This window comes from Lacerta agilis, chromosome 10 (assembly GCF_009819535.1).
Source record: "Lacerta agilis isolate rLacAgi1 chromosome 10, rLacAgi1.pri, whole genome shotgun sequence".
NCBI classification, from domain to species: Eukaryota; Metazoa; Chordata; class Lepidosauria; order Squamata; family Lacertidae; genus Lacerta; species Lacerta agilis.
Window position 1 is genome coordinate 1,113,756 of NC_046321.1, and position 11,893 is coordinate 1,125,648.

The window sequence follows — 11,893 nt, forward strand, 5'->3', positions numbered from 1 at the left end:
CGCGCCCCACTTTTGCCATGACGCAGGAGTCACAGAGCCCAACTTGCTGCTGAAGGTGCACCAAAAAAATGGACGGATCTAACTTCGTGGCGTGGGGGGGGGATTTTGCAATGTAAACATTGTGAGGGGGGGCAGTTGAATTGCCAGGATAAGCCCGCTCTCCTGATCGCAGAAGAGGGGAGGGGAAAAACATTCCTCTCCTCCCCCACTCAATGCTTTCCGTCCCCTCCCGGCACATCCTTCTTCACCCCGCCCCCATAATCCCATTTCCCGCCCCTCGCCCCCTACGTTTCATCCCTTCCTCCTCTTCCTCCTCCTCGCCATCCGCCTTCTGCTCCGGGAATCAGGGGTGTGAGCCCCCTCTCAAACTGCCTGCTTCTCCCGGAAGTGGAGCTTCTACTCCGGATTGCTGCTCTGCGCCATAGCTCTGAGCGCGCGCGGGAGGAGGGGCGGCAGGGGAGTTGAACCCCCCCACCCTGGTGGATGTTGCAGGAAAGGAAAGGAGAATCGCTAGCGAGGACAGAGAGGTAAAGGGGTCGCGGGGGGGGGGGTGGAGAGGGGAGAAAAGTACCAAGAGACCCCCGCTAGCCCCCCAAAGCGCCTTTCGTGGGCCCCACCAGCAGGGCCTGGATCCCTGAACGTGTGCTGCGAAGGAGGCTTTCATTAACCCCTTAGGCGCCTTGGCAGGGGCAGACATGGGGCGCGCACACAGGCGGTCCCCACGAGGGCCCCCTTGCCCCGTTTCCACAGGCTTCCCGCGGAGAGAGGTGGGCCTGGATAGAGACGCCCCCGCTCCCTTGCGCGTGTTGCTGGCCCCCTCCGGATGGAAAGATGGGATACCCACGGCGAGGGGTCAGCCGAGCCAAGGGGGCCTTTGAGTTGAAAACTGCTCCTTTCCCCCTATGGCATGGGTAGGCAAACTAAGGCTCAGGGGCCAGATCCGGCCCAATCGCCTTCTAAATCATTGCCCGTGGAAGGTCCAGGAATCAGCGTGTTTTTACATGAGTAGAACGCATGCTTTTGTTTAAAATGCTTCTCTGGGTTATTTGTGGGGCATAGGAATTTGTTCATTATTATTTTTTCAAAACAGAGTCCGGCCCCCCTCAAGGTCTGAGGGACAGTGGACCAGCCCCCTGCTGAAAAGGTTTGCTGACCCTTCCTTATTGGGTACCCAAGAGCTCATATAGAGTCCTATGGTAGGTTCTCCATCGGTAGCAGGAAAATAACAAGAGACCAACAAGAGAATATTGAGAAGCAAAGCAGCTAGTAAGCCTGATCTTTATTAAACTGTTGCAACAGGGTGCTCCCCCCCCCCCCCCATGCAGGAGAGAGGAGGAGGACCCAGAGCCATGTGTACAAGCCTTTATATAGACATTTTAAATTGCCCGCCCTAGAGTCCAAGACCACCCCCAGAAACATCATACCAACATCACAGAAAAGGCGGTCTACAACAGAAATCTGAGTGTGTTGTTTATCTCCTGTCTGGCAAGCTACCTGATTGCATTATCTGGGTTTTGGCCACTCTTTTGTTATTTGTTGTTGTTCAGTTGTGTCCAACTCTTCATGACCACATGCACTTTTGTTATTATAACCACTTAATTCATGAATCTAGGTCACAGGCTCACATGCTGTTCATATCTTGAACGTGCCCTTAAAACAGGATTTGTAAGGAAAGAGTCCTTGCAGAGAAATATTTGAGGTCAGTTTGTTCAGGACCTAATCTGTGGGGTTTCAGAGATGTGGTTTATATCTGCTATAGAGTTATGAACATTTAATTTATATATTAATTAAATATACTCTGGGAGAAAAGGAGGGGGTCGAGGAAGGGGGGGAGGGAGATGCCTCCATCGTGGCGCCCAAGGGGAATCTCCGGAGGGTCTACCTTGGCCTCTCTTGCTGAGGAATCAGACACCTCTTCAAGGAGACTAGAAAAGGATCCCTGGATAGTGGGGGGGGGTCCAGTCTCACCACCCCTTCCTTCCTGCAACCTCCATCCTCCTACCCCATAAGCCCCTGCCCTGTCCAGACACAATCCCACCCAGGAAGCAGAAGGAAACCTTTCCCTCTCTCTCAGGCTTCCATCTTTAAGTTTCTTTTCCACTGCATGGTTCATTGAGGATGAGGAGAATGTACACCTGTCATCAGAAAAAGGGGTGCAGAGTCCATAGAATGGCTGTCAGGATTGATCTAGAAGTTGCACCTCAAAAGCATTTTTGTTCCTCTTATTTTTTGTAGGAAATGTCAGCATGACTGACAAGCTGAGGTACAATCCATCAGCATCCAATGACAGCCATTGCATGAATCATCCCAGTCAAAGGACCCATTCTTGTGATAGACAGTGCCTGTAGCTGGAGGCTCTACACACATGGTGTGCCTATGCAGGCTAAAAACTGCCAGTATTTAAAACTGTGCTAAAAACTGCACAGGTGAAGTGTGTGACCTCCCCAAATTTACAGACTGTATAGTGACTTTCTCTACCCGTAACATTTTGTGAGCTGATACTGCAGTACGAATTCCAAAATAGCTGCAGGAAATCACAAGATAAAAAGAATAATTGTTGTATTTATACCCTGCCCATCTGGTTGGGTTCCCCCAGCCACTCTGGGCAGCTGACAGTACAGTTGTACCTTGGTTCTCGAATTTAAACCGTTCTGGGAGTCCGTTCGACTCCTGAAATGTTTGAAAACCAAGGCACGTCTTCCGAGGAGAGTGATTGCATGAATCTTCCCAGTCAAAGGACCCATTTTCATGATAGACAGTGCTTGGAAATATGTTGGGAGCCAGTAAACATCCTTTAGGACTGGTGTTATGTTGTCCCAGTTGTCACTCCTAGTCACCAGCCTAGCTGCTGCATTCGGGGTTAGTTGCAGTTTCCTAGTCACCTTCAAAAGGAGCTCCACGTTGAGCGCATTGCATTCGTCCATGCACCACTGTCTCACCAGAGATATCCAGACTGGTGAGACAGTCTGCAGGCTGGTAGGGTCTCAGCCGCCGTACCAGATGGAGGTGGTAGATAGCTGCCCTGGATACAGAATTGACCTACCCCTCCAAAATGGATGTCCAAAATGATCCCCAGGCTGAACACCTGGTCCTTTAGGGGCACAGTTACCCCATCAGGACCAGGGAGTCCCCCACACTTGCCTGCCCCCTGTCCCCTACGGACAGTACATCTGTCTTGTCAGGATTCAGCCTCAATCTGTCAGCTGCCATCCATCCTCCAATTACCTCCAGACAGCCACACAGGGCACCCACCGCCTTCACTGCTTCCAATTTAAAAGAGAGAAGGGCTGGGTAAAGTATGGGGGAGAGGACAGAGCCCTGAGGCACCCCACAAGTAAGCAGCTAGGGGTCAGAACACTCAACCCCCAACACCACTTTCTGGACATGGCTCAGGAGGAAGGAGGGGAACCACTGCATAACGGGGGCCCCAGCTCCTCCACAGGGTCCCAAAGGATACCATGGTCAAAGGTCTCCAAAGCCACTGAGAGATCCAGCAGAGACTGTGAGATTCACTGTTGGTCTCATCATCTCCATCCACCAGGGCCTGCCTTCACCTGCAGCAGAATTCCCCAACCCACCAAGACCCATCAGCTTTCCTCACCTGGTTTAGCCGGCTGGTTGAAGCCTTTCCTGGGATTGCTGCCCCGGTTGCATGCTGACAGCTTCTGGAAGCCACAGGTGAGAGCTGAGTGCAGGGTTGTGACCAAGGGTGGATAAATTACCCCATAAGGTGCATGACATGTCCCCCACCAAAGGTTCTAACGCTCCCCTAACACCCCATGACATCGTATAATTATGATATTTGAGACAGATCAGGAAGAAATCCATGTCTCCAGAAATAACACCACTTCAGGCCATCAATGAATCAATACTACGTATTCAAGGATGAAGTTTCCATTAAGTACAGTTATCTATTTGCCTTTACTATCCTGCTTCTAAGTGTCACATTAGGATATTCCTGTGTCAGAAGACGGGCATGAGATCAGGCAACACACCATTCTCATAAAGAACAATGGGGGTGGGTGTTTCCATCTGAGATTCCCATGTGCCAGCTGCTTTCCTTCTGCTTCTCCTGCTCTCTCCATGCAACGTGAGGCATGTAGACAGAGGTCCTTCTCCAGGAACAGGAGCTTCCCTGAGCATCCATGCAGCTGACTCCCAGCACCAAGCCTTGTCACTAGTTCTCTGACTGACCCAGACCACAGTCCCTGGAACAGTCGTACACCTGGGAATCCCAAAATAATACAATAATTTATAATACCCTGCCCATCTGGCTGGATTTCCCCAGCTACTCTGGGTGGCTCCCAACAGAACATTAAAAACAGAATAAAACACCAAACATTAAAAACTTCCCTAAACAGGGCTGCCTTCGCGTGTCTTCTAATAGCAAGATAGTTTATTTATATTGACATATGATGGGAGGGTGCCACTACCGAGAAGGCCCTCTGTCTGGTTCGCTGTAATCTCACTTCTTGCAGTGAGGGAATCACCAAAAGGCCCTCAGAGCTGGACCTCAGTGTCTAGGCTGAATGATGGGGTTGGAGACGATCGTTTAGGTATACTGGGCCGAGACCGTTTAGGGCTTTAATGGTCAGCACCAACATTTTGAATTGTGCTTGGAAACGTACTGGGAGCCAATGTAGGTCTTTCAGGACCAGTGTTATATGGTCTAGGTGACCACTACCAGTCACTAGTCCAGCTGCCGCATTCTGGATTACCGTAGTTGCAATTTCCAGATCACCTTCAAAGAGCGTGTTGCTGTAGTCTAAGCAGGAAATAAAAAGAGCATGCACCACTCTGGCGAGACAGTCTGCGGGCAGGTAGGGTCTCATCCTGCGCACCAGATGGAGCTGGTGGACAGCTGCCCTGGACACAGAATTAACCTGTGCCTCCATGGACAGCTGTGAGTCCAAAATGACTCCTCGTCCTTCAGGGCCAAGGTTACATCATCAGGACCAGGGATACCCCCCACCTGCCTGCCCCTTATCCCCCAGGGACTGTACTTCTGTCTTGTCAGGGTTCATCAATCCTCCATACACCTCCAGGCACCCAAACAGGACATTCACTGCCTACACAGGTTCCAATTTAAAAGAGAGGTAGAGCTGGGTATCATCCGCATGGATCCAAATGGTCTGCTTCTTCCAGGCGTGCCTGGAGTTGTTCAGCAAATGAGCTGCTCAATTACCTTGCCTAAGAATGGAAGATTTGAGACTGGGTGATAGTTGCCATATTGGCGGGTCCAAAGAAGTTTTTTTAAGAAGCGTTTCAATAACTGCCTCTTTCAGCTGGTCTGGGAAGGCTCCCTCACAGAGAGAAGCATTCACCACCCCGCAAAGCCAATCGCCCAGCCCTTCTCGGCTAGCTTTTTTAAGCCAGGATGGGCAACGATCAAAGAGACAGGGGGTTGGTTTCACTCGTCCAAGCAGCCTATCCACATCCTTGGATATAACAGGTTGGAATTGATTCCATGCAACTTGAGCAAACAGGGCTCTAGCCCTCTACCGCCCTGGCCCTGCTCCCATGGTGGAGTCTACCTCTTTCCGAATCTGAGCGACTTTATCTGCAAAAGACTTTGCAAAATCATTTCAGGAGATCTTAGGGGCCTTACCAGGCCCTGATGGTGCAGATGGTTCCATTAAAGTACAAACCAGCTGAAAGAGTCTCCTGCTGCTGTTTTCTACAGATGCAATAGAGGCAGTGAAGAAGGTCCTCTTTGCCCTATCACCACTTGTTAGGCTCAACGTTGAGCTTTAACCTGTGTCTGGTCAGATTCAGAGTGAGTCCATATGGACCTCCTGAAGCCAATGGGACTGCGCAGGTGATTAATGAAGATCCTGAGGTGGAAATGGGAGGAACCACTTGACTTGAGAAGGCAGCTCCACAGGACAGCAGTATTCCAAGATCATGCTGCTTTATTAACCATGATTGAGGATCATGAAAGGTGACTGATGCATTACTATCATTTGAGATCATTGCATTTTCATTTCCGAAAAATTGGGAAGATGAGTAGGCTATGGTAGAATGTAGATGTTGAAGTTACAGGTGGGTAGCCGTGTTGGTCTGCCATAGTCAAAACAAAATCGAAAATTCTTTCTAGTAGCACCTTAGAGACCAACTGAGTTTGTTCCTGGTATGAGCTTTCGTGTGCATGCACACTTCTTCAGATACACTGAAACAGAAGTCACCAGATCCTTAAATATAATGAGGGAGTGGGGAGGGGTATTGCTCAGAAGGGTGGTGGGAATGGGTGATCAGCTGATAGGTGTGGAAAACCTGTTGACGACTCTAAACAGCTGTAATTAGTCTTGCAGGGAAAGGCAAGTGGTGAGATGGCTAAAGATAGCTTTGTTATGTATAATGAGATAAAAATCCAATGTCTTTGTTCAGACCAGGTTTCTCCGTGGTTTTAAGTTTGGTGATTAGTTGTAATTCAGCCACTTCTCTTTCCAGTCTATTTCTGAAATTTCTTTGTATTAAGACAGCTACTTTGAGATCTTTTATAGAATGTCCTGGGAGATTGAAGTGTTCTCCTACTGGTTTCTCTGTCTTGTGATTCCTGATATCAGATTTATGTCCATTTATCCTTTGGCGTAGGGTTTGGCCTGTTTGTCCAATATAGAGAGCTGAAGGGCACTGTTGGCATTTGATTGCATACACAATGTTGGAAGATGAGCAATTAAATAGTCCTGAGATGGTATGTTTGATGTTGTTGGGACCAGTAATGGTGTTGTCCGGGTTTATGTGGCAGCAAAGTTGGCATCTGGGTTTATTGCAGGCTCTGGTACCAGTGTCCATGTTGAGTCCTGTTGTAGTATTATTGTGGGTGAGGAGCTGTTTGAGATTGGGTGGCTGTCTGTAGGCGATGTAGGGTCTTCCTCCCAGAGCTTGAGAAAGAGAACTGTCATTGTCTAGAAGAGGTTGTAGATCTCTGATGATGCGTTGTACTGTTTTAATTTGGGAGTTGTATGTGATTACTAGTGGTGTTCTGTTATTTTCTTTTTTGGGTCTGTCTTGCAGCAAGTTCTCTCTGGGTATCAGTCTGGCTCTGTTGATCTGTTGTTTAACTTCATCAGGTGGATATTTTAGTTCTAAAAAGGTTTGCTGTAGATCTCTTAGGTGAGAGTCTCTGTCTGTAGAGTTGGAACAGATGCGGCTGTAACGTAGGGCCTGGCTATATACTATGGATTGTTTGGTGTGTTTGGGATGGTAGCTAGAGGCATGTAGATATGTTTGTCGGTCAGTTGGTTTACGGTATAAGGTGGTGTCTATGTGTCCATCCTGTATTTTTATAGTAGTGTCCAAAGAAATACACTTTTTTGTGCATGTATCTGAAGAAGTGTGCATGCACACGAAAGCTCATACCAGGAACAAACTCAGTTGGTCTCTAAGGTGCTACTAGAAAGAATTTTCGATTTTGTTTTGTAGATGTTGAAATAAGAGTTGGTGTTAATGGCGCTTGATGTGTTCTCTTTCCCTTTGTTCTCTTCCTTGAAACTCAAACAGGATTTCCTTTCTGTCTACCCTGGAGAAGGTGATAGAGAAGACTTTCATAATTCCCTGGAATGGGGCACCGTTTCATAATTAGAATAGAAATTAAAATGTGTGAAATGTGGAATATGCTTCACTGAATGAGCACACATAGCTCACATCAACGAACTCAAACGGGGGAGAAACCATTTAAAGGTACGGAGTGTGGAAAGAGTTTCAGTAATAGTGGAAGACATCATCGGACTCACATGGGCAGGAAAGGATTTAAATGCAGGGAGTGTGGGAAGAACTTCAGTCAGAGTAGACAGCTTAAATTACACGAACGGACTCACATGGGTGAGAAACCATATGAATGTATGGAGTGTGGAAAGAGCTTCAGTCAGAATGGAAACCTTAAATTACACCAACGGACTCACACGGGTGAAAAACCATATGATTGTATGGAATGTGGAAAGAGCTTCAATCAGAGTGGAAGCCTTAAATTACACCAACGGACTCACACGGGTGAAAAGCCATATGAATGCAAGGAGTGTGGGAAGAGCTTCTGTCAGAATGGATACCTGAAATTACACCAACGGACTCACACGGGTGAAAAACCATATGAATGTATGGAGTGTGGGAAGAACTTCAGTCAGAGGGGACAACTAAAATTACACCAAAAGACTCACAAAGGCCCGTCCTTCTATATGCCGACGATGCGGTTATCCTATCCAGAACACCAGTCGGTCTCAAAAGGGCATTAAGGAGGCTTGCTATATATTGCGAAAGAGAATGCCTCAAAATCAATTACCAAAAAACTAAGGTAATAGCGTTTGGGAAAAAATCAAAGCCCAGAAGCTGGGAACTACAAGGACATAGATTAGAGCAAGTTTCCAACTATAAATATCTCGGAATGGCAGTACAGGCCACAGGAGCAAATAAAATGCATATAAATTCTGTTGGAAGCTCAGCCGAAAAATCCGCAAACTGTATTCTCAAATTCTACAGAACACAGGGGGGCTTCTTCGTTCCGGCGGCCCTTAAGTTATTTAAGGCCAAAGCGCTGGCTCAGCTCCTCTACGGAACCTTTCTAGGCCCGTCCTCCTCCTCTTTCTCTCCCCTGGAACGTGTACAATCTAAATTTCTCAGAGCCCTCCTGCACGTCCCCAAATGCGTATCCAACGCATGGATCAGACTCGAAACGGGAATGATGAGTGTGGAGGCTTCAATACGCCTAACATCAATTTACAAATGGCTGGCTCTAAATCTGAAACCCCAAGGGATTGCACCACTGATCCTTTGCGATCAGTTTCAGTCCGGGTGGCAGTTAGCGGTCCTGAATTCTCTCCAGAATATGGGCCTTTCCCCCCAAGCCCTCTTAAAGATGGATCCAAGGCAAGCTAAAGTAACAGTCAGACAACGACTCAGTGACATTGAAAGACAACAGGACTGTTCAAGATGCCCTGAATACAGAACAGGAGAAATCGAGAGATACATAGCTGCCCCGGCACCTTACCTCTCCTTTCTCCTGTCAAAAAACTCAAGAAGGGCGTTTACTCTTGCCAGAAGTGCGGCATTGCCCACACCAGTGCTGGAGGGGCTCTATAAAAAAATCCCATACGCCCAAAGACTCTGCGCATGCCCACTAGGGGAAATAGGAAGCCCTGAACACTTGTTCTTCAGATGCCCTCTATATGAAGAAGCTCGAAGGGAGATCATGGACCCCATACTGGTGAGGTTTGCAAGCCTCCCAGAAAAGCAGTTATACAACCTGCTCCTGTTAGGTAAAGACCCGATGATTACCAGGGCGGTTGCCAGATTTTGTGTCCAAATTTGCAGATATAGACCTTCTTCTCAGCCCATCTAAGTTTCTTCTCAATGGAATCTCGAGCGAGCCGGGCTCAGCCTTCTGCAGCCACTATTTTAAATCTTTAACATTGTAATGCAATTAATAATTTTCTTTTAAATCTTGTTCAAAGAGTTTTATATATGTAACATCCCCAGAAAGTGTTTCGTCAAAGGGATCCGCTGTATTTATTTTTATTTTTACTTTACCTCCTTTTTAAGAGCTGGTCTTTGACCGTAATAAAGAATGATTTGATTTGATTTGACTCACAAAGGGGAGAAACCTTTTAAATGTATTGAGTGTGGAAAGAGTTTCCGTCGAAATGATACACTCAGAATACATCAACGGATTCACACAGGGGAGAAACTATTTACATGCATGGAGTGTGGGAAGGCCTTCAGTCAGATTGGAAACCTCAATAAACATCAACAGACACATTCAGGGGAGAAACCATTTAAATGTATGGAGTGTGGAAAGAGCTTCAGTCAAGGTGGAAATCTAACTTTACATCAACGAACTCACACAGGGGAGAAACCATTTAAATGTGTAGAGTGTGGAAAGAGCTTCAGTTGCAATACAAGCCTTAGATCACATCAACGGACTCACACAGGGGAGAAACCATTTAAATGTATGGACTGTGGGAAGTACTTCAGTTACAGTGCAAGCTTTAGATCACATCAACGGACTCACACAGGGGAGAAACCATATAAATGTATGGACTGTGGAAAGAGCTTCAGTCGGTATGGAACCCTTAGAATACATCAACGGATGCATACAGGGGAGAAACCATTTAAATGTATGGAGTGTGGAAAGAGCTTTAGTGATAGTGGAACCCTAAGAGTACATCAACGGACGCATACAGGGGAGAAACCATTTAAATGCATGGTGTGCGGAACAGGCTATAGTGATCGTGGAAGCCTTAGAAAACATCAACATTTTCACACAGGGGAAAAACCATTTAAATGTATGGAGTGTGGAAAGAACTTCAGTTTCAATACAAACCTTAGAAAACATCAACTGACTCACACAGGGGAGAAACCATTTAAATGCTTGGAGTGTGGAAAGAGCTTCAGTCAAAATGGGCACCTAACTTTACACCATCAAACTCACACAGGTGAGAAACCATTTAAATGTACAGAGTGTGGAAAGAGCTTCATTCAGTTTGGAAACCTTAGAATACATCAACGGACTCATACAGGGGAGAAACCATTTAAATGTATGGAGTGTGGAGAGAGCTTCAGTTGCAATGCAACCCTTAGATCACATCAACGGACTCACACAGGTGAGGGGAAACCATTTAAATGCATGGAGTGCGGAAAGAGCTTCAGTTACACATCTACCCTTAGAACACATCAACGGATTCACACAGGGGAGAAACCATTTAAATGTATGGAGTGTGGAAAGAGCTTCATTCATAGTGGAAGCCTTAAATTACACCAACAGGTTCACACAAGGGAGAAAAAATTTAAATGCATGGAGTGCGGAAAGAGCTTCAGTTACACATCAACCCTTAGAACACATCAACGGACTCACAGGCGGGGGAAAACCATTTAAAGGTGTGTACAGAAAATGCTTCAGTCAGAGTGGAAATCTAAAAAATGTCAGCAGACATACAGGAGGGAAACAATTTAAATGTATGGTGTGTGGAAGGAGCTTCAGTCAGAATGGAATCCTTGATTTACGTCAACAAACACACAAAAGACGAACTATATAAATATCAGGAAGGTAGATAGATGTTCAGTCCTAGTGGAAGTCCTACATCAAAAGACTCATGGACAGGAAGAACTTTCAGAGTTGAAACCCTACAAACCATCAACAAACTCAAAGAAGAGAAGCAGCTTAAATGGAAAGATTGTAGAAAGTGCTTTACTTATACAGGTAATGGAGTGTTTAAGGAACATCTAAGGACTCTCAGAGGGGAGAATCCATTTAGATATATGGAGTGTGGGACGTCTTCCTCTCAGAGTCCCCTCTTTTCTTCATAGCAATGAACTCTGCAGGAAATCAGTCTCACAAGCATGACGTGTATTTGAAATTCTTGTGTTCATATGTAAAACTGAACAGTAATGAAATATTGAAGGCAATGTCTCACAATAGTGATTATAATTTTAGATGTAAGATACCTTTTGATGGAGAGGGGGAATCTGGATGGTGAGTGAGGATTAGGGCTGGGCGATGATATATTGATATCTTGTCCAATACCGGTTTCTAGACCACATTGCGATAACCTTTGAAAAACAATGAACATGGCGATACACCACAGATCCGTTTGTGTTTCTGGGATGCACATTTCCCTGGAAGCAGCCGACAGAAAGCTTCGCTACATGAAGCCCCTGCAGATGCCGACTTGCTGACTCCCCTCCCAGATGACAGGAAGCGAAACAAACACCTCCATTGCCCTGTGTCGTTCCAGCTGCTTTCCTCCCTTGCTCCCTTCTGACGGTGTGTGTGCCTGACTTAGATATCCTGTGGGGTGTATTTTTCTACTACTGAAACTGGATTTGCTCTCTGGAGCTAAGTTTTGTGCCTCACTGGGGACCTAGTGAGAACTGTACGCTTTGAAAGCTCAGTAAACAATTA

At 46.6% G+C, this 11,893-nt stretch overlaps 1 protein-coding gene across 1 annotated transcript; it reads left to right on the plus strand.

The window, feature by feature from the left end:
• The first annotated feature begins 332 nt into the window (after positions 1-332).
• On the plus strand, positions 333-11,893 carry LOC117053898 (oocyte zinc finger protein XlCOF6-like). Its single transcript, XM_033162222.1, has 4 exons — positions 333-527; positions 3,542-3,678; positions 7,504-8,160; positions 9,588-11,893. The coding sequence occupies exons 3-4, from the start codon at positions 7,629-7,631 to the stop codon at positions 10,865-10,867; spliced, it is 1,812 nt and encodes a 603-aa protein (XP_033018113.1). The 5' UTR covers positions 333-527; positions 3,542-3,678; positions 7,504-7,628; the 3' UTR covers positions 10,868-11,893.

Excerpts from the sequence above, each read along its gene's own strand:
- LOC117053898 (XM_033162222.1), top strand. The coding sequence starts at position 7,629 with ATGAGCACACATAGCTCACATCAACGAACTCAAACGGGGGAGAAACCA. Across the intron at positions 8,161-9,587 it reads ACACCAAAAGACTCACAAAG|GGGAGAAACCTTTTAAATGT; the intron begins GCCCGTCCTTCT and ends TGACTCACAAAG.